This window comes from Columba livia, chromosome 19 (assembly GCF_036013475.1).
Source record: "Columba livia isolate bColLiv1 breed racing homer chromosome 19, bColLiv1.pat.W.v2, whole genome shotgun sequence".
NCBI lineage: Eukaryota > Metazoa > Chordata > Aves > Columbiformes > Columbidae > Columba > Columba livia.
Genome location: NC_088620.1, coordinates 4,130,142 through 4,158,106, shown reverse-complemented (window position 1 = coordinate 4,158,106; position 27,965 = coordinate 4,130,142). Strand labels below are relative to the sequence as shown.

The 27,965-nt window shown below is 45.2% G+C and overlaps 3 protein-coding genes across 9 annotated transcripts in view; 1 reads left to right on the top strand and 2 right to left on the bottom strand.

Annotated features, from left to right (window-relative positions):
* Positions 1 to 12,672, bottom strand: part of DDX31 (DEAD-box helicase 31) — a 43,087-nt gene extending 30,415 nt beyond the window's left edge. Inside the window, exons 1-14 of one of the 2 annotated variants that reach the window (XM_065035742.1) lie at positions 12,478 to 12,672; positions 11,204 to 11,457; positions 10,941 to 11,016; positions 10,418 to 10,461; positions 9,897 to 9,967; positions 9,478 to 9,542; positions 8,608 to 8,652; positions 7,411 to 7,452; positions 5,940 to 6,004; positions 4,993 to 5,112; positions 4,511 to 4,617; positions 3,936 to 4,171; positions 3,405 to 3,581; positions 1,114 to 1,173 (exon numbers count right to left, since the gene is read on the bottom strand). In XM_065035742.1, the coding sequence (XP_064891814.1) occupies positions 1,114 to 1,173; positions 3,405 to 3,581; positions 3,936 to 4,171; positions 4,511 to 4,617; positions 4,993 to 5,112; positions 5,940 to 6,004; positions 7,411 to 7,452; positions 8,608 to 8,652; positions 9,478 to 9,542; positions 9,897 to 9,967; positions 10,418 to 10,461; positions 10,941 to 11,016; positions 11,204 to 11,457; positions 12,478 to 12,537 (1,422 nt within the window). In that variant the 5' untranslated portion in view covers positions 12,538 to 12,672. The remainder of the gene's footprint in view (positions 1 to 1,113; positions 1,174 to 3,404; positions 3,582 to 3,935; positions 4,172 to 4,510; positions 4,618 to 4,992; positions 5,113 to 5,939; positions 6,005 to 7,410; positions 7,453 to 8,607; positions 8,653 to 9,477; positions 9,543 to 9,896; positions 9,968 to 10,417; positions 10,462 to 10,940; positions 11,017 to 11,203; positions 11,458 to 12,477) is intronic. The other variant, XM_065035744.1, reaches the window with a different exon arrangement.
* Positions 12,673 to 12,786: 114 nt separating this feature from the next.
* On the top strand, positions 12,787 to 24,025 carry GTF3C4 (general transcription factor IIIC subunit 4). Of its 3 annotated transcripts, none has more exons than XR_010467183.1 (6): positions 12,787 to 13,182; positions 13,935 to 15,755; positions 17,544 to 17,674; positions 18,325 to 18,413; positions 19,004 to 19,455; positions 21,449 to 24,025. XR_010467183.1 is itself a non-coding variant. In XM_065035741.1 (5 exons), the coding sequence occupies exons 1-5, from the start codon at positions 12,802 to 12,804 to the stop codon at positions 19,066 to 19,068; spliced, it is 2,487 nt and encodes an 828-aa protein (XP_064891813.1). In that variant the 5' UTR covers positions 12,787 to 12,801; the 3' UTR covers positions 19,069 to 20,845. The 3 variants fall into 3 exon arrangements, 1 of the variants encoding a protein (XP_064891813.1); XR_010467182.1 differs by lacking the exon at positions 21,449 to 24,025 and adding an exon at positions 19,569 to 20,845; XM_065035741.1 differs by lacking the exon at positions 21,449 to 24,025 and having other exon boundaries at positions 19,004 to 20,845.
* Positions 24,026 to 26,928: 2,903 nt separating this feature from the next.
* AK8 (adenylate kinase 8) overlaps positions 26,929 to 27,965 on the bottom strand; it is a 70,666-nt gene continuing 69,629 nt past the window's right edge. For all 4 annotated transcript variants that reach the window (XM_065035747.1, XM_065035746.1, XM_065035748.1 and 1 more), the window contains one exon: positions 26,929 to 27,526. In XM_065035747.1, coding sequence (XP_064891819.1) covers positions 27,280 to 27,526 — 247 coding nt within the window. In that variant the 3' untranslated portion in view covers positions 26,929 to 27,279. The remainder of the gene's footprint in view (positions 27,527 to 27,965) is intronic.

The following is a 27,965-nucleotide window of genomic DNA, read 5'->3' as shown; positions in this document are numbered from 1 at the left end:
TCCTTCTCAGTTGAGACACTTAAGTATTATCTCCACACACAGGGAAAGACAGTTATAGTTACACTTATGCATTGAAAAGATGCATTTTGACCTTGATCAAATCACTGAAAGGCTGTACACATAAGCAGGACCAAGACTACTGTATAACAAGTAAAATTTTACAGGTGATACAATATATAATTTGACAACACTAAATCAAATGCTCCTATATACATGGCAGTCCTAGTTTGAACTGCAAGGATAAAAATAAAATTTAGCCCCCGCTCTCTGAAAAAAAAAAATTGCAACTAGTTTCCTTTAAGAATAATGTGCTGCAAGAACAGGAGTCATTTCAGAGCTGGAGAGGGTTTCTCAGCTCTAATTACTCCCGATCGTTGTAATTTACAAGTTTGCGGTGGGTAGAAATCGCCAAGATTCACACATTTTCAGATCAACAGCTGCCACTATTAGAGAGCAAATCGTGCAGCCTTCTGCACCACTGCAGCAGGCTAGCTGTGGCACCGACAGGTCAGCAACGAGACATGGAAGGTGCCACCACAACACAAGGGTGCCAGCAAACTTCAGAAGAGGACAAGAATTTCTCCCTCAGCACCCTTGAAGGAAGCTTGAAGGGCAAAGCATGGAGAGCAGCAGAGCATGTGCATTTCTAATGACACCAGTCTCTGGTTGAGCTTCCATCCCTGCAGGTTTTTGTTTTTAACCTTGGGGTAGTCATTAAGATGGGAAATATCACATTACATCTAATTTACCTGGCAGTTATGGGGCACACTACAAATCAGGATGGCGTTCTACTGACTGCATGTCGAGGGCAAAGTTCCAGCTTGGAATGAACAGGTTTTTCCAGATGTAAGACCATGCAAAATACTTAGAGGCCTCTTGTACAAGACATGCACTTTTTCTGTATATGGTACCTTGCAGCAAAAGATCATCTAAGAGTCTGCAAAGAGGGCACCAGTCCTTATTTAACATGTGAGATGCTGAAAAAGGAGATGACTTTCCTCAAGGTCAGACAGTGAGCTGGAAATAGAGCTCAGTGCCAAATCCTCTGCTCTACCATTAGATATCAGACAGGCCCATTAGTGTGGAGCTGCAAAGGGACTCCAAGTTACTTACAGTGCAGAGCAAGATGCCAGTCTTGGATTTTAGGAACTCCTGGAAGACCTCTGTTCTTTCCTAGAGGATTGAAATGGAGAAGTGAAGAGTGCTTATGCACATCACAATCAAACATAAAGCAAATCAGCTAACACAACAATTTAAACAACCACGCATTGTTCATTGTATCATGTACAGCTTCAAAAGCAAAGGAATTGACTTAACAAATTACAATCAGACTCTTCCTGCAAATGGAAAGAAATTCTATTGCATACAGGTAGGTCCCAGGTAGGAAGGCACAGTGTCTGCGACAAGCCTGAATGCATTTGGTCAAATCAAAGCAGCCAACACTTCCACGGTTTACACAGAAGCATGGCCTGTGTATCTTAAAAAGCAGGAACGGTTGAAGCACCGGCATACTTGATGGGCACCACGGGCTTTTGTGAACGCAAGAAAAAGCCAGACATCTGAACTGCTGCCTGTCCAGTCACATTGTGGGCAGGATAAGCGCATTTTGTTGACACAGCGATACAGTCACATCACAAGAGATCAGCCTCATCATGTGCCCAATGGGGCATGCAGGCAGTCACCGGACTGACTGTGTAATTATTAAGTATCAGCTGCACAGTTGCTCATGTGAATCGCTGTGCGATAAATCTTCTAAGTAACAGGGTAGGAGAGATAAGACCTTGGCCAGAAACCCCTGGGCAAGGAGGCAGGACTGCTGGGCCAGAGCTCCAGGGCACCCTCCATGGCCTTCCTGCAAGAAAAGGCCTTGACCTGGTGAGGGCCACCAATGGCTGCTGACACTGGGACGGAGGCCGTTCCTCCCACGAGTGTCACAGGCGGGCACCTTCCGTCACAACAATATTTGCTGTCACACACGAAAATCTCCAAGCACTAGCAACCAAAGGCCTCAGTAGCTCTACCTGTGCTCTTTCTCCTTAGCTCTGGGAAACAACCGCACACCAACATTCCTTGATCTGATTCCATTCAGTTTTCCTTCTCAGAGCTCAGGCTGTCTCTGGCCTCAGAAACATCCTACTCGTTTCCTTCTTGTCCCTTTTGCTGTCTCCTAAACTATCCTCATTTCTACATCTCAAGCCTTCCTCCTCAGAGTTCTAGCAAAGAATTAAGTGAATGTCCTGTTATCTTGATGATGAAGAAGAAACCTTCTACTCTTGACTTCCAGCTATAGGTACTGTTGTAGGAAAGAAGGGAAACTTGGGCCTCGCCGACACACTGAACCCTCTGCTGACAAAATTAAAGAAGAGAGCGCGCTGTATCTTGTTGACAATGACAGCAGCCGTGCTCAGCAGTACCATATGGGATCCACAATTTAGCTCCATTAATGCTCTTAATTTGAAGACATCAAGCACTAATTACACACTGGGTACTAAAAAGGCAAAACCCTTCCCCTGGTGCCAGCTACTTAGTGGTGTTCTGTTGGCTTAACAGCTGGTCAGGGTAGAGTTGGGCCAGACCAGGCCTGCTCACTCGCTCAGGCAGGCAGGTTGAGGAAAGGCCAGACTGCAGGGACAGCAAAGCACATGTTTCTGGTCTCCACAGGATGGGAATGAGTGAGAAAAACAATGGCTCTTCACCTCTAGCTTCATCAGAAGAGCTCTATTCATTTACCATCTCTGCTGTGCAGCTCAGTGTAGAGTGGGAACTCTATCACAGACCAAGGGCAGGATCAGGAGGTCCCTCAGCTATTGAGAGAAACGCTGCAGTAACAGCTCATTTGACACTCTTCTCCTGGCCTTTCAGCCCGCTATAGCAAGCTCCAAGCTCAAGACCCAGGCCAATCCAGCTAAAACATAGACCAATTTTGTGATAATCACTGTTATATTGCTATCATTCCATCCCAGGGAAACGAGCAGTCTGTCAAGACACTGTTTTTCAAAATCAAAGCCGCACCATTCATCTAATGGGGGCAACTTATTGTGTAGTAATGTTTTGGGGCTTGGGTGAGGTTTTCCTTTGCTGTTAGAAGCCTGTCTTGACTGAATGAGAGAGAACCATGGATACATAAATGGTTTAAGCCTGTCCACTGGGAATAGAGAACGGCTGCCTCAGCCTGCTGAAATAACACCTCTTGCCTCTTCAGCTGTGTTTTCAGATATAGCTACCAAGGTACTTTCTAGTAAGTGGGACAATATTCTTATTCTCATTAGCAGATGGAAGAGTGAGGCCCCTAGAGGTGAAATGACTCTATCCTCTCTTCTGCCCTCCTCCCCAAAATAACCACACAATAAATCATAGGGAATAAGGAATAAAGCTGTGTATCCTGACATTTTGAGAATGCTTACTTCCTGGTCCATGTTGCCGTGCAGTCGTAGAAACTCCAAGTGTGCAGATGAGATAGAAGAATGTTCAGGTTGTTTTGTCTCTAGCCCTCCTGAAAGGACTTTTAGAAGGAGTTCGTAGTAGAATTCCACTTGTTCACAGCTGGAGAAAAAGATGATCATCTTATGGTGTTTTTCAAACTGCAAGAAAAAATAACAAGAAAATCACACCTGGCCATTTCCACAGACCTCTCCCAATTCCCTGGTCATCATAAGATCTATGTGGCTTCTACTTCTGAAGACATGATTATACAGGAAAGGATTACGGAGTTTGACACCAAATACTGAGCCCAGAAGGTGTACGAGCACATACTGCACAGGTATCTCACTGCCAGTGTGAAAGACACAACACCACCCCAGCTCTTGTGGCTCCCTGTACACCAGATGCTCCTCAAACCCTAGATCCAATCCATGCTGTCCTTGACAGAGTAATAGATAAAGGAGTTGGAAAGGGCAAAGGGCTACTTAATAATATAAATGCAAACAGAATCTCACCTTGCATTTCTCCAGGATAAAAGCTGCTAACACGACAAGCCTCAATTTGCTGGGGACCATCACAACATACTGCTTGAGCTTCTCTGGAACAGCAAAGTTTTCTTGGTCCATGCGGTTTGATGAACTACTGGCTTGTCTGTCTGTTTGTGATGCTGGTTTGAGCCCGTTCTGGATTTCATCCGCTACGGAGATGCTGATGGGATCATTCAAACTGATATCAGCCAGGCGCGTTACTCCTAAATCACAGAAAATGAAAAAATACGCGAGGTTCAGTCTGAGGAGCTGCTGGGGAGTGTGATAATATATTCACATAAAAACCCCCAAGAAAACAAAAAAAACAACTAACGCAATTTGTGAGACATATGTAAGGACCACGTAAGTGCATACACTGACACAAATTCCAGTAATGGAGGACAAGTGTCATAAGCCCAAGGAAATCAATAGAAAATCAATATTCCACTTGTGCAAAGGGCTTCAGATTGGGCTGTAATGTAATGTAATCAGACTCAACCAACTATTTTGCAGCTGCCTGTGCATTTTTCAGCTAAAGGAGACACCATGTGTCTCTAACGTACCTTCCGTGAGGGTGGCTGAGAGCAGAACATTCTGACGTGTGTCTCTCTCAGCATTTAAAGCATTGAGTATCACAGCTATGTCCTTCTCAAAGCCCAGGTCCAGGATCCTATAAAAACAGCAGAAGTGATGATAGAGTGAGGAGAAAGTCTTAATAATGCTCCATGAGCTGATTAGGAATAGGGGAAGTGTTAGAGCTGATAAGATCTTTGGCCCATCCAGCTTCACGTTCCATCTTCAACTTCTGCCGTGGTCAGACAGGTCAGAAGACACTGAGAGAAACTGCCAGGAATCATTGTACATTAATCTGTCCAAAGGGGACATTTCTTCCTAATCCCAGACATCTGGTGCTTGGCTGAGGCCACTTGGCATGAATAGTTTCAGATTGTGTGTGTGCCTGCTCTTTTTTTATAAAAATACTTAGTGAATTATGATGCAAAGGGTATAATAATTATTTCCCACACTGAAACACTTGGAAGTTTACCTGTCTGCTTCATCAATAACGAGCCATTGAGTACGACGGAAATGAATACATTCTGTGGACTTGATGTGATCAACCAGGCGACCGGGAGTAGAAATGAGGATATTTATCCCTTTGCGTAATCTGTTTAGATTAAATAAAACAAAACCAAACAAAACCAATCAAAACACACACACAAAAGGAAAATAAATAAGAAAAAAGAAAAGCAAACATACAGGTTAGCAGTAACTCTGGAACAGGAAACCAGAGTGAAGAAATGGAACCTGCAGAGGAAAAAATCACGGCCACAGTAAAATGAGCAGTGACAGTACTTCCTCAGTGATTAAAACTGAAATTTCTGGCACATTTTTATCCTTGCTTATCATTGACGCTCAGAGGCATGCTCTGTGATGGGGACAGGGTGCAAAGAAATATTAATAATATTTAAAAAATAAAAACCACCAAGCTAGGTTTTCTTTTCTAATTAAGTTCGCTTTTTTTTTATTGTCAAGAGTAAACTTCTTTCTGTGTATGCTTACGTGTAGAGAAATGAAAATTCCATTGTGGATTACCAGCTTAAAATTCAATTCTTGAAAAGGGAAAAGAAAGAGATTTCTAACACAAGGAAATCTCTTCTCCAGAAAGCAATTTCCCCTGTAACAAATACTGTAGACAGCACTTGGTGGTAAGCAAATACAGGTGTTTGTCAGAAGAGGAAAAAAAACCTACTGACACAAGAGATCATCTTCTCAGAAGGCTCATCAACATTTTAGAAACAGATCCAGCTGGGGCGAGCGAGTATTTCCTGCTGACCCAGTCACTGTGTCTGTGTCAGATCCAGGGGGATCACAGCTTGATCCAAACTTACAATCCTCTCTCCCAGTAAGAAAAGCACTCCAGAGAAGAGTAACAGATAAAAACGCTGCAGAGCAGAAGAACCCAAAATAGGATTTAAGAAGCTGGCTTCCTACCTGGCTTTTTCCGATTTTCTCTTTTCTCCCCCCATTAGCACTCCAGGCACAATCCAGGCAAATGGCTACAGAAAGGAAAACCAAGACCAATATCAATTCTTCTTAATGAACAGACAGAATCTAATCCAACAATGATGTTTCTTGGCAAAAAGAGGAAAGACTGGGGCTGACAGCGGTGTGCACCTCATTTGATCTCAGATCCAGTCTCTCACCCACAGCTACATATCAACGGCACCTTTAGTTCCAGCCATAGAACTTGCTTCCCACATCGCCAGGAAGACAGAAATGCAATCATTTTTGCACCACTTCCAATCACATAATAATATTTCTTTTCCTTCTCGCCATGTAGCCTAAACGTTCAAAGACAAGCTACAGTGCAATTTCTCCATCTTGCCTTTAAGCAGCATCTTCCTGTGGCCAAGGAAAATTTAAGAAGAAACACAAGATCGAACAAGTTTATTTATACATATCTAGACCTACATGCACATAGTCACATAGCTGTGAACATTAAATGTCAGTCTCATGGATACTGGCAGGAGTTTTTGCCACTTAGTTTAATGAAGTCTAATCCTTCATTGAATCCAATAGTGTCCAATATTTACAGGGGAGATAATCAAAGCCCAGCACTGCCATTGCCTCGCTCGAAACGCAGGCCAGAAGCAGAGCACAGCTTGGAGGGACTGTGCAAACGCCTGACTGGTAAATAGGCTTAAGTTTGCACGGGTCAGTGCTCGCCAGAAATGCTCTGACAAAATAGTTTCTACAAAAAGAATTTATTTTTAAGGTTTAAAATAAGGAAGATGTCTAAGCAAGATCCAGGCAACATAACCTTAGCAGGCTGAAGTACTTTAAACCTCAGCATGACACAAAAAAATCTTACTTGGTAATTCCAGTGCTAAAAAGAGACTTGGAAAGTGCCTTATTATTTCAAGGAAAAAACAGAAGCAGGAGCGGGACTATGGATCAGATAAACAATTTAGATGCCTTCTAGCCCCATGGTAAGATACTTTGCCTCAATTCAAAGGAAAACACTATCACCTAATGATTTTAAAAGACTTCTAATTTCTCCAGCCATTCAACTGGCAAAGCAGTTCCCCAAGTTCTACTCCCCATCTGAAACCCATCTGCCCAGCATTAGTTTCAGTGAAATGGTACTGGTCATCATAAGAGTTTCCATTCAGAACTCAGACCGAAACAAGGGTAGGCTCCTCTAAAACCCAAATTGGCAAAATCAGCTACACTTGCTTATCAAACATGTACAAGTAAGGTGCCACAATTAATCACTGAATTGGTCATGCAATAGTTTAAAAAACGACACAGGGAAATCATGCACTTAAACAGATTTATCTTTAAGGACCATATATCTTGCCACATATAGACATACAGTTGAGTTCACAGAAACTGAAGTTGCTCAACGTCTTACAGCAAGAAGCTCAAGGAATAAGAACAACACCAAGCAGCAAATTCTTACCTTAAGTAGTTTCTGCATTGTATCAAAACTTTGGAGGGCAAGCTATGGAAAGCAACAGAAGAAAGTGAGCTCAGAAAGTCCCTGGACTACAAAGATAATGCCCTTTGGCTCAAAAAATCTGTAAGCTAATCTAGTTAGGTATGTCCATCAGAATTCTAAACACGGCCTTAATTTTTCTTTTAGAAGCTGCTTATTATTTTACTTTCTTGCAAAATCTTGCAGAGCACTGACCCATGGAGCAATCTCAGCGCTGGATCTTTCTCCCTCTCTGTGTCCCGGTCAGCGGAACAGAGATGGTTCGTACAAAACCTGCAAAGCTCAGTGTCTGCTCAGGAGGAAGCGTTTAGCTGTTGGGTTGGATTTGCTGACAGCCACTTCTGCTGTGGCAACGATGAAGACTCAGAAAGGCAGAGATGCCACCATGACCAGCCCTGGAATGACTGTGAGCAGGGCTTAATTATGGTAGTAAAACTCCTTTAAACACTCTGACTACACATGCTACATACAACTATTTGCTAAGCTGCCACGAAAGGCCATTGCTTTCAATACAAAGTAATACCAACTGCAATTATAAATTGCCTTCATAAGTGCTCTCAATGGCAGCCCTTTAAAGAAGCTTATGAACAGTTTTCTAAGTGCTCAATATTCATACAGCATCCTAGAGAGTCAGTAAGTTTGCTGCTGTAAAAATTTAAATAGCTTCAGAGCTTTCTCCATCCATGGAACCCTCCTACGAAATTGCCTTTGCAATTGCAAGTAATATAAATCAAATAGAAGAGAGTTCAGAGGACAAACCAACTCTTGGAAGCATCATCTTCAGCAACCACTTATGGATTTGAAAAAAAAAGGGCTTTAAAAATGAAACGTTTGTATAAAGCTCCACATTTGCAAATCTGGTTTTACTCATCCCCCTGTGTGAGCTGGGCAAGCTTCTCCCTCCCATGCACCGCAGTCTTCACAGTTATTTCCAACTACATGAGGAAAACTTATGTTCCTTCTTTCTTACTTTGCTATGGCACTGAACAAAAATGACAACACACATCCAGAGAGAAAACACACTGTGAGGGCAAGATCTAAGCAAATAGAGACAACGTTTCCTAAGACAGTTCCTGGTGGACCCACAGCTACATGCTAAAAAAATTAAAAATCAGTGTTCAAACACTTCAGACAGAATCAGAAAGAGAAAAGGCCACCTACCTCTCTTGTTGGGACTAAGATGAGTGCATAAGGTCCATCGCTACGCTGCAAACAGAGAAGACAAGAGGTCCACTAAGAAGAACGTAGCACCGATACAGAGCGCTTCCACGTCTAACTGCTATTAGCTGCCAAAGTGAATTCTGAAGGGGTTTAGTACATTTGTACACAACAGTTTGGCGTATTTCCCCGTCTCAGCTCAAAAAAAACCCAACAGTCTTTTGAATATCGATGCGCATTGCCTTCCCTCTCCTGTGCTTGGAAACCTGCTCCAAGTCTCACCCAGCATTTTATGCCATACTCGTATTGTTCCACTCGTGTACTCCTGAGTTGCAGAAATACCCTCATTTTGATGCACAGCACCAATTTGTAGATAGCAGCTGCAGAAAGTAACAATCCAGGATGGGTTGGAAACATTTCAACCCATAAGACAAGTCAGGGTGATCTCTTCCCATAAAGCACAGAGATGGCAGAGCTACAGCAGCACTTTCTGGTCAACCAAACGATCCAAACTGGGAGCATTTACCAAACCGCACTCCATGTCAAAGACACGGCAGTAACCTTTGCTTCCAGTTCTTCCAGCTTCCAGACCATTGCCTCTGCTGCATTCTGCCTTCTCCAAACTTGACAACTAGACTATTCACAATTTAGCCTACTCCATGAAGTAAAAGGGAACGTGTAACTTTGTTCCTGTATCACCTGCACCTCAACAGTACAGGAGGATCACACAAGCCACATTACAAATAAAGGGGGAGAGAGGCTGCTTGACCTTTGTATCAAGAAGAGACAGTGATGACCACAAGGTGAGAGCTGGATTTTATTGTTATTAATCTTAGCATCAAAAGCCAATATATTTAATTCATTTGCACCTACCTGTATCTTGGATTCCATTCCTTGCAAAGACTGTACAAGTGGAATCCCATAGGCAAGAGTTTTACCTTTTTGAAAGGGAGAAAATTGGAATAGTTGCCATCAAAAAAAGTGGCCATTACAGCACTCCAGCAAATTAAAGTACCATTCATCCCACCATTCTTAAACAGAGGTCAGAGTGCGGAACAGTTTTAATTAAGTAGAAAGTTTCCAGAACGGAAGATTGACAGGCAATTCACCAAAGGGTTAAATTAAAAAAGAGAGGTGGTGGTATCCCACTAAGATCTATCTAAATAAATACCCCCAGCCACCCAAAGAAATGAGACATCCAGACAGAGTTTGCTGTAGCACAAGCTGGTAAGAGTGTGTGCTGCTCTGGTTTAACATGACCGAGGGAAGGAGAGTGACAATTCAATACTGACCTGAACCAGTCTGAGATCTCACTAGAGCATCTTTGCCTTGCAGGAGCACGGGAATCGTTTGCTTCTGAACACTGTGTAACAAACAAAACAGGTGAGGAAATACAAACCCAACACATGACGGAATCCTAAGGTTTGAACATACAGTGACTCTTTGAAAACTGTTGACCCCAAATTCCATGCAATCATCTCTGCTGTGTAGCTACATCAGTAGAGGTGATTTCAAAGGAAAGTCACTAGATAAGACACCTCACAATAAACTGAAAAAAGGTGATTTTATGATTCACGCACAAAGTTAGAAGGCAGGACTCCAAGGTCCCACCTTCAGCTGTGACAACTGTCTTGCTGTGTAACCAACACGTTATTTCTCCTCCCAGATTTTGAAAGCAACAAGCCCTATGGCAAATAGGTCAGCTTAACAGGTCCTGTCGTCTTCACAAACCAATTACATTACAATTAAACAATCATAGGTGATTTGCTTTAAGGGGTAGTGAAGGGCAAAGTTTTTAGATGAATTTGCTTACCTGGTCATGCTATTTATCTTTAGGACAGTGTTTATTGTGGATATCTAGAGAGATAATAAAGAGTAGTAAACAGGTTTCATTGCCAAACTGTTCCTTTTGTTACTTTTCGTAGTACAAGACAGAGCAAAAACCAGAAGACTGATTCTTACTCCCTACATTACTGGTCCAGGGCAACTGGATGTAAAAGGTCTCAGGTCCTCAAAATACTTCTTAGTTAATCACACTTGGAACATTGCTGGTGGTATCATGAGATACAGACTTGTTAAAATACTGCACCCCCAATTACTTTCTGTGGTTTTTTGGTATTATAACCACAAACAGTGACGGGTGCTGGAACAGTGTGTTTGGGGAGGGGTCGGGCCACTGTCCCACATGCTGAGCTACGAGACTCCAACAAAATCAGGCAAAGGCCTGGTGATTCTGTCCAAGTCACCACGAGCAAAGGTGCATCTCTCAGCTCTCAAACCTGCCCCCCACCCAAACCAAAGCACGTTTCAAGGCACACAGCCTTCCTGCCACTCACCAGATGCGGATGGAGCTCCAACTCGCTGAAAGACTCTGTAGTGAAAACGTTTTCTTGCACCTGCTGCACTGCTTTTCTGAGTTGGGGGAAACAAACCAAAACAAAGCAGGTAGCATGATCAAAAATTGTACAATAGTATTCTACGTAAACAGCAATGAAACTACACGTACCAAGTAACTGCTTTGCCAAGCAAGGGCAGGAATTCAAGACATTACATTTTAAGGCACTGAAAGGGTTTTTTTCCTCCCATTTGTCTAAAATACCTGTGGATTTCTGGGATATCAGGGTTGTTTTTAAACAGGCTGGACGTCTTAACGAAAGGTTTGCTTTTCTGGCTTTCATTTCGGTTGTGAGTCAACTGCTTCTCAGGCAGAGATTTTTGTGATGAATTTCCCTTTTCCCTGCTATCGGCTTCTGTGGCACATTTCTTGAAGGTGTTTACTGATGCCTTACGCTTCCGTTTCAAAGGTGGGTTTCCATGCGGTGACTGGAGCTTTCTTTTCGGTGCGTTAGACTGCTGTAATGTTAACAAACAAACCAGACAGCAAGAATGCATTAATGACGGAGAATTAACAAGGTGGTATCATGTTGAACACAAACATCAGCCCACAGGTGGACCCCTTATTTTTGGAATCTCCTACCCCATGTCTAAAGAAACTAAGTCTGATTTTTACCGCTAGAGAGTTCCTACTGTAACAGACTCACCCCCACGCCTGAGACACCTGAACACCACTGAAATGCAAACAGAAACCTAAAATCATATACAGTGCTCATCTCTAAAGGATTTCATCTAACCTCTCCAGTAACTGAGCAGAACATGCTTTAAAAGTCTCTTTTAACAGCTCTGCAAATGTCATTATCACATTAAAGTGATCCCTGCAGGCTTCCTTCTCTCTGTAGACGAATGGTCCGTACTTCGATTTATGTTCCTGCCAACTTTCAGCACCTCTGAGCTCTTTATTTCTTCTCCTACAGAAATCAGTTCACTTTACTGACCTTACAGTCATCTTCCGAAAATAAACTGTTGCTCTCCCCATATCCCTCCAGGAACAGTGGAGAAGAACGCTTTCCCTTTTCAGATGCTTTCCCTAAAATATGAGAAGGCCTCTCCCCCCGGACGCAGAGGTGTCCGAGTGATGCAGAGCATTACCCACACGTTCAGCAATCAGCCCCAAAACCCAAAACCCGCTCCGAAGGCAAAGAGCAGAGTGATCCCGCAGGAGCCCACTTTTAAAGTAACTAAGAGAATCTCGTACCTGCCACCTCCTGCTCACTCCCTGACAAGCTTCCCCGTCCCCAACCACCGCGCAGGGTGCCCGGGCCCGTCCTTCTGCCGGGTCTCAACCCCGTCTCGGGGGGGGGAAAGCCAAATGCTCGATTTTATCAACTTTTCAGACTCTGAACCACCACCCCGCTGAGCGCGGCTCCCCCGGCACGGCCCCCGACCGCTGCCTCCCCCCGCCCCGCTCCGGCACCCGGGTCCCGGCGGAGCGGCGGCAGCTCGGCCCGGGCCCCCAGCGCCCCCGGCCGCACGTACCTGGCTGCGGCCCCGCGGCGCCGGGCTCAGGTTGAGCAGCAGCGTCCCGGCCGCCGCCATGGCCTCCGCCTCCCGCAGGGCCCCGGGGCCGCCCCTGGGGCCGGGCTCAGCCCGCGAGGGTGGCGAACGGGGGACGGGGCGCCGAGGTGGCCTCCCCAAGGGACTGACCGTTCGCGCGGGGCCGCCAACCGCAACCGTCCCGCCCCGGGGACTCGGCGGGGGTCGGTGCGTCCCTCCCAGGCGCGCCGCCGGGGTGCGGGACAGTGCAGGCGGCAGCAGGACAGCCCCAGCCGGGGCAGCCGGGGGCTTCGTCAGCGGCCGCGCATGCGCGCAGCGGCCCAGGAGGCGGCGGCGAAGATGGCGGCGGCGGAGCGCGGGGCCAGCGGGGGCGGCCCGGGCAGCCCCTCGCTGTCGGCGGGGGAGGAGGAGCCGCCGCTGGGGCTCGACGCGCTGGTCGAGGAGGCGGCGGCGGCTCCGAGCGCGGGGTTCCGGCTGACGGCGGTGCGGCGGGAGCCGGCGGTGCGGCTGCAGCACGGAGTTAGCGGGCTGGAGCCGCTGGCCTGGTCGGAGGATCACCGGGTGTCGGTGAGCACGGCCCGCAGCATCGCCGTCCTGGAGCAGCTCAGCGACGTGCACAGCGGCGGCCAGGAGATGGTGATCCACCGCACGGCCGTGCCCGCGCCCGCCGCCGCCTGTCACCTCAAGGTGAGCGGCACAAGCGGCCCCGGCGCCGCCGCGCGGAGTCCCCCCGGGCAGGGGAGACCCCGGGGCCGCCTCCCCCGGGCTGCTCCCCATCCTGCCCCCCGCACGGCTGGCTGGTTCATTTAAAAGGGGGTAACTCTGTCCAGCCCAGTGTCAGGGTGCGACGGGCTCATGTACCGAGTGCACTTCAGGGATTCTAAAGCTCGCTTGTTTTTTTAAGAATTGCTCGAGCTCCGGTACCCTGACGATTATCTCAGTGGAGCGTCAAGTACAAATATTTCCTGGTTTGCTATGTCAGCTGGAAGATTTTTGCAGCAGGGGCTGTTTTGTGCTTCAGGGCACATCTTTAACTTCTTAGCACAGGGAGGTCACAAGTCTGGGTGAATTATCTTGTTAAATAATAATTCTGTTGTTGTGGACCTGAACTTATGTTCCGAAATAAGGCTGAGAATATGGAATAACTTGATCTGAACTACTGAGTGCTTTGCAGCTGGAATGTTATACCACATACCTTTAAATACACATTTGAGAACAGAAGTATGAAAACAGGCCCTTCAGGAATGATTCAATAGCTGAAAGTCAAAATTGTACAAATTCAGGTCAACAATGAAGCTTGAGGCTTTAAGAGTGAGGTTAATCAGTCATTAGAATAGCATAGTGTAGGTTGTGATAGAGAATGGGATTAATTCCACGAAAGCGTCCCTAAAAAAAATAATCTACTTCTGTTTTTAAAAGTACTTTTTATTTTCTTTTAGGTTGGTCCAAAAAAGGAGGTAGCAGAATGTAGAGAAAAGTTTGCAAATTCAGTGGATCCAACCGTCAGTCAAACTTTTATGCTGGACCGAGTCTTCAATCCCGAGGGGAAGTCGCTGCCGCCCATGCGAGGATTCAAGTATTCCAGCTGGTCACCGCTGGGCTGCGACGCCAACGGGAGGTGCCTTCTGGCAGCTTTAACCATGGACAATCGATTGACCATCCACGCAAACCTCAACAGGCTGCAGTGGGTGCAGCTGGTGGACCTGACGGAAATCTACGGGGAGCGTTTATATGAAGCCAGCTACACACTCACCAAAGCTGACACTCCCAGGGGAGAGCTAGGAGACTTCTCCGAATTTCAGCGCCGGCACAGCATGCAGACCCCGGTGCGCATGGAGTGGTCGGGCATCTGCACCACTCAGCAGGTCAAACACAACAACGAATGCTGGGATGTCGGCAGCGTGCTCTTGGCAGTCGTCTTTGAAAACGGTAACATTGCCGTTTGGCAATTTCAGCTTCCGTTTCTGGGGAAGGAATCGATTACTTCTTGCAATACCATAGAGTCTGGAATAAGTTCCCCTAGTGTGTTGTCTTGGTGGGAATATGAACATAACAACCGAAAGATGAGCGGACTTATCGTAGGGAGTGCTTTTGGACCTGTTAAGATCCTCCCTGTCAATCTAAAAGCCGTCAAAGGCTACTTTACGCTGAGACAGCCCGTAGTCTTGTGGCAAGAAATGGACCAGTTACCCGTGCATAGCATCAAATGTATTCCTCTTTACCACCCCTACCAGAAATGTAGTTGCAGCTTGGTGGTGGCTGCACGAGGACCTTACGTGTTCTGGTGTCTCCTGTTGATATCCAAAGCGGGTCTCAACGTCCATAATTCCCACGTGACGGGGCTTCATTCTTTGCCGATCGTATCCATGACGGCGGACAAGCAGAACGGCACGGTGTACACGTGCTCCAGCGATGGAAAGGTAAGGCAGCTGATTCCCATATTCACGGACGTTGCTTTAAAGTTTGAGCACCAGCTGATTAAGGTCTCGGAGGTGTTTGGCTCTGTCAGGACTCACGGAATAGCTGTTAGCCCGTGCGGTGCGTACTTGGCGGTTATTACAACAGAGGGCATGACTAACGGCCTTCACCCAGTTAACAAAAACTACCAAGTCCAGTTTGTAACCCTTAAGACTTTTGAGGAGGCAGCTGCGCAGCTCTTGGAATCTTCTGTTCAGAACCTTTTCCGGCAAGTGGATTTGACAGATCTTGTACGCTGGAAAATTTTGAAGGATAAGCATATTCCTCAATTCCTCCAGGAAGCGCTGGATAAAAAGATTGAGAGCTGCGGTTCTACTTACTTCTGGCGGTTTAAGCTGTTTCTCCTGAGGATTTTGTACCAGTCAATGCAGAAAGCTCCCTCAGAGGTCATGTGGAGACCTTCACACGAGGAGGCAAAAATCTTGATATCGGACTCCCCTGGGATGGGCAGCACTGAAGACGATCAAGAGGAAGGAACTTCTAAACAAGCCAGTAAGCAGAGCGCGTGTGACGCGGGCAAAGGTATGGACATAGATGACACTGCAGACGATTCTCTTCCTCCGTCAAGTGACATAGGAGGCCGCGAGCCAATGGAAGAAAAGCTGCTCGAAATACAGGCACAAATTGACGCAGTAGAAATGCACTTGACACGAGAACACATGAAACGGGTGTTGGGAGAAGTTTATCTACACACATGGATTACGGAAAACACCAGTATTCCCACCAGAGGAGTCTGTGACTTCTTAATGTCTGATGATGGCTACGATGACAGAACAGCACGAGTAAGTGTGCCTCTATGCTCTGGGGATTCGGTGTTACAAGGGATTTCTTTCTCCCCCTTCCATATCTTTAAATGAAAATAAGATTTTGGGGGTGGGAAAGAGAACTGTAATCATGTCCTCCTTGCCAGTCAGCTTCTATAGAGCGTACAGTTTAAGTTGTCCTTCCTTGAAATTATGGATTAGGAGGGAATGTAAATACAGATATTGAAATTTGGATCAGGTGCAATGAAGAATAAGCGTATCTGAATGTTTGCAGAACCAGGGAGAGAACCGCAGTTATTCCACTGGTTTGGTGGGTTTAGAACATGTACTTTCATGGCTAAGATTATTTAAGCTATGATCTCTACAAAACTAAGCTTAGGAGGTATTTTCTCTAGTTAGTTAGTCTGCAGTTCTAATATTCAGAGTTGTAGTATCACTTCTTGAAGTACTTCTGATTGAAAGTCCTGTGCCTGTTCAGGTGCTGTGTCAGCTCTTGTCAGTGCTCCATGAGCCTGCAGTGAAAAGATGGGTTCAGAAAGCGATTGTGTCTTATGAGTTAAATCCAGTGATCCAGGACTTTCACCAAGCTGGCTTAATGTCTTTGTTACAACATATATGGCTTGAACCCTCAGGCACACTTGCATTTATCGAACTACAGTAAATAAGCATAACTGAATGCTTAGCCAGGATAGGAAATCTTCCCAAACTTGCAGTACTGCCTCCAAAATAAAAGCAGAACTGCGAGGACCTTGTCCTGACTTCCGCAATGTGTGGAGTAAGCATCTGTGGCAGGAAATAAGTGATTGGTGGACCTGGCACTGGGCAAGGAAGTTTTCTGAATGTAGACATCAGACAAAGGAAGCTTCAGCAGGAACGCTGCCATCAGCCTCCCGACGCTTACGACTTGATGAAAAGAACATCTTGGATGTCTCTACATCTCTTTGTGTGAGCAGAGAACAGTTCTGTTTAGTACCTAAGTCCTCAAATCACTTGAACTCTAAATATCACCCTTTCTGGTGCCCCCAGACAGGCAGGGGAAGGGAGCACGTTTCCAGCACTGATGGAGCGTGATGTTCTCTCTGCTGCTTAGGAGCAAGCTGCCCACATGGTGTGGCCTTCAGTAATTCACTGGGAGGGTATTCTGGCAGAACAGCTGGGTTTTTCTAGCATCCCATTACTATGAATTGAAGGTTTGAGAGCTTTTTTATCTTGTAAACCAGATTATTCTTCTTACAGCGATTAAAAGCTGACTTCCAAATTCTATTTTATCTATTCAGTTTGCTGCCACATTTTAAAGGTCCTTGGGATGTGGTTTGTATCTATCGAAATGTCAAAGACAAACTTGATCACGTATAAGTTCTACTATAAACATTACACATACTCCAAGGTGACTGCTGAAGACATGTATTCAGGTAATTTCTGAACAGGAGTATTTTAGTACATCTATTGTGATAGGCATGAGAACGTCACAGCGTTGCTGGAACCGTCAGTGGCATCCTCTGAAGTGACATGATACCAATGTCTTCAGTACTTTGTCAATGTGTAGGGTAACACAACACCACTGCTCTTAAGTTCTCTATCCCTTTACTGTGCGACAGAAATCTTTATATTACAATAAAATGAGAATAAATTAACACTTACCAATGTATTATATTTCTTATGCTTTTATTTCTTTGAATTCAGTGCAGAGCACTGATGTTTGCACCCTGTATCCTATTCAGAAACCGCAATATCCCGCAAGACGTTTCCACCTTTCGGTAGGCGGCTGCTTTGCTCTGACCAGTGCTGACCGCTCTGTGTTCCCAGGTGCTGATCGGGCATATCCTCAAGAAAATGAACAAACAGACTTTTCCAGAGCACTGCAGCTTGTGTAAAGAGATCCTGCCCTTCACCGATCGCAAACAGGCAGTCTGCTCCAATGGACATATTTGGCTCAGGTAATTGGTTCTTAAAGGGTTTTTGCCCTCCTCTGGATGATTTAAACATAAATAACTAACGTAACGCACTTCCTAGTGTTAGAGTCAAAAGTCATAAAGCATTTTGTCTATGCTGCTGTTAATTGTAATTGTTGCTGTTATCTGTCCCCTTCCGTGAGGGAGAGAGGGCATTGTAGATTGGATTTGTTTCTCTTATCAGGACAGTGGTGTTTAAATAAAACACATTTGTCATTTAACTTTTCAAGGGGGCAGGGAGAAACTGGCTGGGGAAATTGAAGCACACATCATCCTTTGGAACAGCCCGTGAAGGAGGGTTTGTTCTAGCTACTTCAGCATTTGGAAACAAAGTAATTTAACAAAAAATTATAGGAAGCAGCCACACTGAGCAGTGAGACAAGTTCTGGAATATCTCAAAATGGAAATCTTCCAACAGCGATGGGGATTGTCCCTGGAAACTTAGCAAGTCAGTGGTCTGTCACTTAAAGTAAAACATTTGCCTAAAAATCTTACATGCTGATTTGGCTATATAGTCATTGCCTCAAAGACATTCGTTCTTCCCCTGGGTGGTAACTGTCACGTCACAGGATAGGAGCAAGTCACAAAAAAAACCCAATAAAACCTCTTGATAAAACCCACTTGTCCTTTTACAGGTGCTTTCTAACCTACCAGTCCTGTCAGAGTCTGGTGTACAGGAGGTGTTTGCTTCACGACAGCATCGCGCGACATCCGACCCCAGAAGGTAAAACTGTCCTGTGGCCAAGAGGGGCTCAGAGGGTTCTGCGTTCTTAAGTTTTAGCTGCATGACTTGAATTAATTTCACTGACTTTCCACTTTCAGACAGTTACGTGAAGTACCAGTACCCTGCATTTCACTGAGTCCTGTCGTTGTCCGTGCATTAGTGGCACATGTTAATTGCAAAATAGTGACTGCAGAAATTAATTTATAAATACTCCATTTTAATGAGAGCTGAGTAAACACACGATCTGTGCTGGAGTGCTGGAGTTAGTTTATATTTGAGTGGAATATATTAGCATCCAGTTCTGCAAGAGCTGAGGGTCGTTGACATTGTTTCAGCGCAAGCTGTGTTGATCCAGCACAGGTTAAGAAATATTAATAGTTGTCACCTTGCTGGCTTAGGTCCCAAACCTGCTGTAAGTACATCATCCAGAGACGATAATGAGAGTCGGATTCCTTCTGAACTCTCAGGTAATCCTGCGTGGCAAATATACACAAACTCTTTCAGGACTATGATTTAGTTTGTCCATCTCAGAGATGAAACAGGAATGCCGCATACCTCCAACTTTTAACAACTTGTTTTCTTATTTGCAGATCCTGAATGGATCAAGAGGTTGTTGCAAGGACCTTGCACATTCTGTGATTCTCCTGTGTTCTAGAGATGAGCTATGAAAAGACTCAAAGTATTTTGTGTACTGCATGGGCTCCCTTCAGTCTGGAAGGATATTGAGCGCAGGAATACAGACTTTACTGGAGGGGGAAGGCATTGTCCATGACCCTGTAAATAACATATCAGAGGTTCTAGAAGCTCCTTAAATCCAGAGCCTGTTCCATGCTCCAGAAACAGGAGTACACCTGGAAAAGCAAGTTTATAAAGGGTTTGGAAATGCACCTGATTGAAGCATCAGCAACAGGACACGCTTCCTTTCACTGACAAGGCACTGAAGTCTTAAGTGCGTGGGGTGAACTGTCCTTTCTGCCCCACAAACGTGAGGTTTCCCCAGAGCTAGGACGGGAACAGAGGAGCTGCCTCTTGAATGGTCTTGGTGGGTAGAGAAGGCTTCAGCTTGTAGTGCTCTTGGTTGTTTTTTAACAAGCACTGGCACTTGCTGCAGAAGATTAAACTATGAAAATAATCTGTGGTTTTAATTTCTTGCAGAGTGAAGCATGTGCCAGTTACAGCCACATGAAAGAAATTGGCCATTATATTATATTCACTTTAAAGTCTAAAAGAATAACTGCTTCTTGACTGCTACAACAGTATTGCAGTCAGAAGGGTAATACTGGCTGCCTGGGTCAAATATGGATCAGTAAGAATAATTTTTAAATGTAATAATTATTACACTAATAGCAATTGGATTAAACACTAATATAGATCTAATTTCCAATGTTCTTCAGTCTTTTGCCCTGCTTTCTTTTTCTGAACTAAGTTCTAACCACTTCCTTGCTTTTGCTGATGTAAATGCCTTTGGTTTCACTTGCTACCAGCAGGAATCCTCTTTCCCAGTGCAACTCAGTTACCAAAACTTACCAATTTACCTTATTTTCAATTGAATCGAGTCTCCCTCATAGAGAAATTGAGCTTTACAGAAGTTCGACACACAAGTAGTCACTCCCAGCTGACAGTTTCTCTTTTCAGAATAATGCAGTAAAAAACCCCAAACCACCCCAAAACTCAATCACCCTGTGGTTAAGATGTTGTAAGGAAAGTTTCCACAGGTGGTCGTGGTCTGCTGAGGCTGTTCTTGCATAACCCCGACTTCCATCAGGAGATCCTTAAATCAATGTAGCGTGGCTGAGACCAGGAATTCACTCTGCCTTCTGTCAGAAGAACACATCTGTCTCTCTTTGGCACCTCGTTCCCGTGGGGAGCAGGAGAATCCTTTTCAACTTCCTATGCAGTGTTAGAGGAATAATACCTCCAAAATGTGTGTGGTTATTTGGTACGGTTTGTCTTGTTAACTTAAATCCATGTTGTCAAATAATCTAAAGCTTATGTATTTGCATTCTTTGGAGTGCCGATCTGGACACTCGGATGTGTTGCCCTGTTTGTGATTCATGACATTTCTAATGGTGTGTAAAGTCCTCTGCAGCTCTTTGAGAAATCAAGGGATTGTCCTGCCACTATCAGTCTCCAACAATGCATGTGTGGATTGGTGCTTCAGTTTCCTTGATTTACTGACTATGCATATTTTTTTAATGTTCCTTCACCTTTAGTAGGAGCAAATTTTTCTTCAGCTTAACATTAAAACGAGTCAACTGTCCTTACTATTCAGTGTTTCATGCATTAAGCATGACAGTGCTTTGACTGAGAATAACATTAATGTAGTAGACTAGAGCAGCAGAAGCACATTCATCTGTAAAATAATTAGCCTTGTTTGTAAATATCCTTGGAAGCGATACCATAATTGTATTAAAGAAATGTTTAGTTTTTTATTGCTGTGCATTGCAAATCGAAATTACTTCAGTGTGTCTGCAAGGAAAGAAGATGTGGATCGTGATAGCATCCAGTAAAACAGCGAGTAACCTTGATACCCAAGGTGTGCGTAGTTCGAGGCTGGGTACTGTACCTTCTCCTCCCCAGTGCTGATGGGGTTTGGAGGGCTGGGGTGGAAAATCAGCTTCCAGTATGAGCTGAACAGAAGGTTTATTCACAGCGGTGGAGAATTAAGTGGAAGCTGCAAGTCTTTGTCCACGTCCTGACCAGTTCGTCAGCCAGTGTTCCCGTTTACAAATTCACCTGACTGGAAAGGGTGAGAGAGCTCTCCAGAACCACGTGTAAGTGCTTTTAAAACAAGTCAAAGACCATTTCTTTGATAGTGGCTTAGAAACCATAATAACATCCTGATCTGCTGAAATGTTTAAGTCTGGCTGACAAAAAGGTTCAACGTGATCTCATTAGATTAATTCCCGGTGATTACTTCTGGCAGTTCTCCTGAATTTCCCTGGATTGACTTTTAATGCTTTAGACATGTAGAAGCTCTAGTACCCCCAGCATTCATGTCACAGCATTAATGTTTATTTTCCTTGTCTTTCAAGGCAGTAGATACTCAATATACCATTGCCACTTTATTTAACCTGATTTATGACTGCTGGAAGAATGGGATTTTAAAGCCAACGATGTCGGCTTTGTCTGCATGCCAGTGGAGATCCTTTAGCGCAAAGCTTTCCCTTCTCACCCTGACCCATTCACAACAGGTAAAGAGGTATTGTGATTTCATTTTTCCTTCAAAAAACCTTCAATCTGTCCTGGCCTTGGCACTCGCAGTGTGGGACTGTGGAGCTCAGGCCCGTTCCTGCCGGGGTCTGTAACAACCCACAGGGCTGCAGCTGCCCCTTGGTGCATTATCCCTCACGTTGTCCTAATCAAACCCGTGTTTCACCCCACGCAGGGAAGGCGGGTGGGTGAGGAAGGTACGAGCACCTGCTGCCAGATCCTCACATTATTTTGCCATTAACAGAGCTCCCTTCTCAAACTAACACACTGTCAACCTATCCAATATTTGGCTTAGCCTGTCTTGCAATATGAAGCATGCAAAGACTAAATCATGCAAAATCAGAGTTCATCTTGCTAAGTTTTTGCCCTAAGTTTTGTAAGATGTTTCAAACAAGTGTTCCTCCTCAGCTGCAGTTGGTGGTGAGTTCTGGCTGTTTATGGTGCCTCAGCTCCAGAGGAAGCAGCACTTACTGCCGTATTTGCTGTTGCATTTGAGAATTAACAGCCAGAGAGGCCGTCTTCTGTGGCTGGAGCTAATGCGTCATTATCTTTGATAAGCAGCTTCTGGTATTAGAGCATTTAAGATGTACTGCTTGTGCTGCTAACAAGAGTTTATCCCTCCCCCCTGGGATGAGAAACTCCAAGCTAGTCCAGGTGGAAGGATCAGCAGAACAGCTCTGGGCTGTTCAGCTTCTTAGTGCCCAGGTGCTGGTGCCAGTGTTGGAACTGAAGTGACAGTTTGGGGGCACCAGGACTCTGTCTTGGGTCTCCAACATACACTTGCTCTGGAACGGGTGACAGTGGAACTCGTTGCTGCCTTTTACCCCAGTTTAGCCCCCACGGACTTTGTTGTTCAATCATCCTTTCCATTTGCTTTTTCCCCCATCCTATTAATCCCATTGTATATTTCTAGAGAAGAAAAATGATGGTTGCTAATACATACATACAGGCAATAAATAGTTCCCTGATTTTCTTAAACTTGCCAGGTTTTCCACTGGCTAATGTATCATCAGTGATTACGAGCAGCATAACACCATTTATTCTATCCTCATTAAGGGTTTCTTGACATAAAAGAACTGAACGCAAACATTTATTGCCCTAGTTAAAGGTGAACAAATCACACTTGTGCTGTTATACCCTAAACTAACATTTACAGGAGACTTGTTTGTACAAGTTTAATTTCTCAGATACAAAGCCCACCCTTTATTACTTGGCCACCGCTTCACAAACTGGGTGGCCTTGCAGGCACAATTGCTACCAGAGTGGGAAGGGTTTATTCTTTAACCAGAACCAGTACAAATGTCTGTGTGGAGATAGTTTATAGCTCTGCTGGTAAATACCAGGTTGGAAAGCTGTTCTTCTTTCCCCTCTCTGTGGGTGAACAAGGACAACTTGAGCCTGGCTCTTCATCTGGAGTCCTGTCCTACCTGTTGAAGGTGCAGAAATCTCAACAAGACAGAGTTGAGCCTTCTCTTGGAAGTCTCAATCCAGGGTGCACACATTGGTGTGTGTGCACAGCAATGCCCACAGGGCTCGTTTTCACTTCTAACAGAGGAGGACCTTGATACACACGCTTAAATTTCCATCTGTGCTGACCTTTGGCTGCACTCAGTTCTAACTCATACTTTACACTAGAGACGTTCCCAGGCCCCTTGGTGTCAGTAGAAATATTCTTATCCTGTCACTATTTTTTTAATGTTAACGCAGTTTTTAAAAGACCTGAACTCTTGCTGCTCTGTGATGGTCTGAGTGGTGACCTCAGGAGTGTCACAGCTGCCTGTGCACGACTCTTTTCCCTGTTGCAACACAGCTGGTACACAAGCCACTAAGAAGCATTAACTACACTGCATTTTAAGGCAGAAAGTGGAGTAATTCCCTGTGCTGTCCTAGGCTGTGGCTGAATCAACCCAAAAGTGAATGTCCCTCTTGAAGCACCGTCAACCCAGGAGGACTGGGGCACCACGGGAGCCCACAGAGGAGTTACAGGGCCGGCCGGCCCCACCACGTTCCTATTTAACACGAAACTCAAGAGGCCAGCCCTGAAAAGGGAAAACCCAGGAGCCGTTCAAATGGAACTGCTCAGAGGGGAGTTTTATTTGATTGCTCCACTAATCTAATTGATTGTGCAACTTTAATTCTGTTCTGGGGTACAAGTGTAGCTGACCGAGCACACGGTCCCCAGGCTGAACAAAGTGCAAAGGTGAGTTTGACTTTTAGTTTCTGGACTTTTTCCTTTGAGCCTTAGTTCATGGGAGGGTCTGACAGAGTTGCTGTAAGTATTGATGCTGTGTATATGACACGTTTTGTAAAATGGATTAATGTTTTGTATACTTTGACAGTAGCATTGTAATCCTGCTCTTTTTTTATTCTAAATAAATAAATAAAGTACTTGCTTGTAATGCCTGTATTTTAAGGGACTAGATTCCTGGAAGGGATGCGGGGTGACAAGAAAGAGCAGTGTGGTTACACATTCATTTGACATAAGACTTCACACTTAAAAAAACAAAGCTTAATAATAAAACTCTCAGTGTGCCCAGTCACAGAACAGTGGTGGTAAAGGCTGGAGAAGACCTGGGCTCTGATGGTGCCTTCAGCCACACAACCATCCCCTTCTCCTCACCAGCACAGGCTCAGCCCCGCTTGTCTCTGACCTCCTGAACCGCCACAGCAACTCCAGCTCCAGAAAATAACTACGCTAAAGAACCAACTTTAATTGATGAAAGGGGCCTCACGTCACCTTTTCATTCTGCAACACAGACAGACAGCTACAGGGTCAAAGCCACAGTTCATGCCTACCTGAGATCAACTCAGCTGCAGCTCTGGGAAGCAGAACCGAGTTACAGGAACCTGCTAAGCCTGGCTTTGTCCTAAACCAAATCTTACAGACCTATATGAACACCTTGCTGGCCTGTCCTTCATTACAGCCCCACAGCTTCTACAGCACCTTGTGGGTGGTTGGTGGTGAAACCAGCTACATTTAAGGCTTTTAGCACCCAAGTTGGGTGTCCTGCCTGGGGATGTTCACTCATCTTTCCACCCCAGCGCACTGAAGGATCTATTGTTTGGATCAGGTGGACACAGAAGTTTGTGGAACAGTTGGACACACTCATCCTACTTCCATAATTAGCAGTAGAATATATAGGGTGCAGCACAACCTCCAAGCGACCCTCTCTGCAAAGCGTCTTCGGAAAGCGGAGCGGTAAAAGATGTCCACTGCAGAACCGGGCAAGCTGGACCATAAGTAACGTCTGATCCCCGCTGCGCTCTTACCACCTCCTCTTTACCTTGTTTTTCTCATTGCTCAACATTTGTTTTGGCAGAATAAGATGCTAATAAAATCAAGCGTAGTTACCAAATTGGTTTTCAAGTGTTGCATTCCAATTATAAAAGCCTAATTCCTCCTTCCACCCACTGAACCTTTTTGGTATTAACAGGCTTTACTATGCAAAGTGATGCAGGGGCTGTTTCGTTTACAGTAATTAAATGAATGTCAATTGTTTTAGTTGTTTCTGAGGGAGAGTTCTACACGAGTATTAGCATGTTCTGCTAACCCTTACGTTCTGCACTTCAGGCCTGCTGCAAACCCTTGGGGGTTGACCATTGACCTGAGACTCCGTACCCAGACATGCCAAGCGCATCTCAATGAGACGAGCTCTTTTTCTCAGTTTCTATGGAACCAGCAGAGCGGAACTAATATAGCGTCCGCATATAGATGAAAGAATGAAGAGGAAAAAGGGCTTTACAGCTAAATTAATTAAGCAGATGTACCTGTCTAATTAAAGATGCACTGTCCCTTTTGTACCCTAGCCGCAGTACAAACAGTATTTAAATACGCTCTCTATTCATTTCATCTATCAAAATATTTAGTAGGAACACTCAGATGAAGGTGATATTAGCAAGATGAGCTTCCCATGTATTATTAATAGAAGGGCTCCCAATTATGCATGAATACTACAGTATGTCTTTATAGCAATAGCATAAAAACCAGCTGCCCACAAACAGCACATTTGTAACAGGTAGAGCTGTTGTAAATGCCCTTGCCCAGCGTTACACGAGGGTTTGCGGTTGGGCCCCGGGAGCAGCCGCTGCCTCCACCTGCAGCTACAGCCTGAGTGCCTGAGCACACGAGGCACAGAGGACTCAGCTTGTGTTGCTGCTGCCAAGGGATTCGGCTTGCTTACATTTCAAAGATATTTATTCTCAGATGTTTAAAGCTGCCCTCAAGGCTGAAAAGTCCAATTCCCATTCACCAAACCCCCCGAAGGTACTGAAAATTCTGACCGTAAGCTCTTCCCAAGTACCACAATACCCCCGTAGCCAACCAGATAACCAGGGTCTTCCCACCCAAATTTACCCTACAGGTGCAAGGAAGAAATTTGGCACGTACATCTCTACAGCATTCCGTATAGACCCAGACACACATGACCAAAAACAGCAAGCAACAAAGACCCAAACTTATTTAGAGCAACAGGATCAGACAAATCATCTGAACCGAAGGGGTCCTGGAGGCCTGTGCTCTCTGCGAGGAGAAGCTTGTGTCTCAGCATCTTCCCAGGTGCTGAGGTCTCAGGAGTAGCTGAAACTCCTCCCCATCCCCTGGTCAAGGGGAGAAATTGAGAGAAAAACATAATAAAGGCATCAAACTCAGTGCCCCTCTGAATCACCATGGCAAATCACAGCCTTTCCTAGAAGCATTAGGATGTGCATTTCCATAGCCAGAGTCTGAGCCAGCTAACAGAGGGCTATGCTTCTCATCAAGGATTTTCCAGCTAAAAACCACCTGAGTATTTACCACAGCCAGAGCAAACAAACACCCAAACCCCCAGAAAACCTCACAAAACAACAAACCCACCCCAAAAAACCCAACCAACTGAAAAAAACCCACCTGGGTATCAACCTGCCCAGCCACAGGAGTGGAACCTCACTCCCTGAGGAAAACAGGATGTAGTAACCTATCTGTTCCTGCAGCTCGTTATGTCCTTAATTGGGTCCTGAAAGTGATGAATCAGTTTTCTGTGGCTCTGGATATTTTTTTCAGCTGTTTTGAGTCTTTCTGGCTGTGGGGTTGGGTCCAGAACGGGGTGACAGGAACAGCTGCTACACCCACAGGGTGTTTTGTCAGGACTTTTTAAGCAATCTGAGTTATCAAGAAAGTAAAAATCCCTGCACCCTGGCCTGAAAACACCGCGGTTGTCTTTGGGGAAAGTGCATTGCAGAGCTGTGGGCTCTGGGTTTGTGTTTGCTTGCAGACAGGTCGTGCCTGTGTAGTTTTGGTTGAGAGCACGGAGTGAATCAAGGCACAAACACATCAAATCACTTTAATACTCCAAATTGGCTTCGTGAGTATTACATAGTCAAGACAAAACTACTGTTCGCCGAGTCCCAGAATCGGAAGAAGATATTTGAATTAAAAGCAGGAACTTCCCCAGCCACAGCGCTTTGTGGCTTAGATCACCAAACACAAGCAGACAAAACGACCCCTAAAGCGCAATTTCCTGCTCTCTGTACTTCACCCAGCCTTGGAGAGCTGCAAGTTTAACACAGCTTGGCTCGATCCCTCTGCCCTTGTGGCAACCTGCTGCTTCAGTGACCAGGATGCAAACATTACAGGGAAAAGCTTAAAACCGGCTGTTCCAGAAATCGTCCTTATTAATTATAAGCTTTTTACTTTTTTACATGGAAGGGGCTTAATGATACAGCTTTCTATAAACTCAAAGACAACATGAGGGTCTTGGTCAGCATTGACATAAAAGGCGTCTTCATAAAAATCCTCCAGTTCCGCGGCGTTCCTGTAATAGGCTTCCACACGCTTCTCAATATTTTCTTCGTTGTCTCGAGGGTTCTGCCTGAGACGGGCTTGGATCACTGGTGTGGGCGCTGGTCTGAACGTGGTGTGGTATCTGCAGATGAGATACAAATGCCACGGCTTCAGCTCAAGCTGAGGACAAAGCTGCCTCTTCCTAAGGTATCCCATGTTTTTGCCTATCACAGTTCAGTGGATCACAGAATCCCAGAATGTGAGGGGTTGGAAGGGACCTGGAAAGCCCATCCAGTGCAATCCCCCCATGGAGCAGGAACACCCAGATGAGGTTACACAGGAAGGTGTCCAGGCGGGTTGGAATGTCTGCACAGAAGGAGACTCCACAACCCCCCTGGGCAGCCTGGGCCAGGCTCTGCCACCCTCACCAGGAACAAGTTTCTTCTCATATTTAAATGGAAACTTTTGTGTTCCAGTTTGAACCCATTACCCCTTGTCCTATCACTGGTTGTCACCGAGAAGAGCCTGGCTCCATCCTCCTGACACTCACCCTTTATATATCTGTAAACATTAATGAGGTC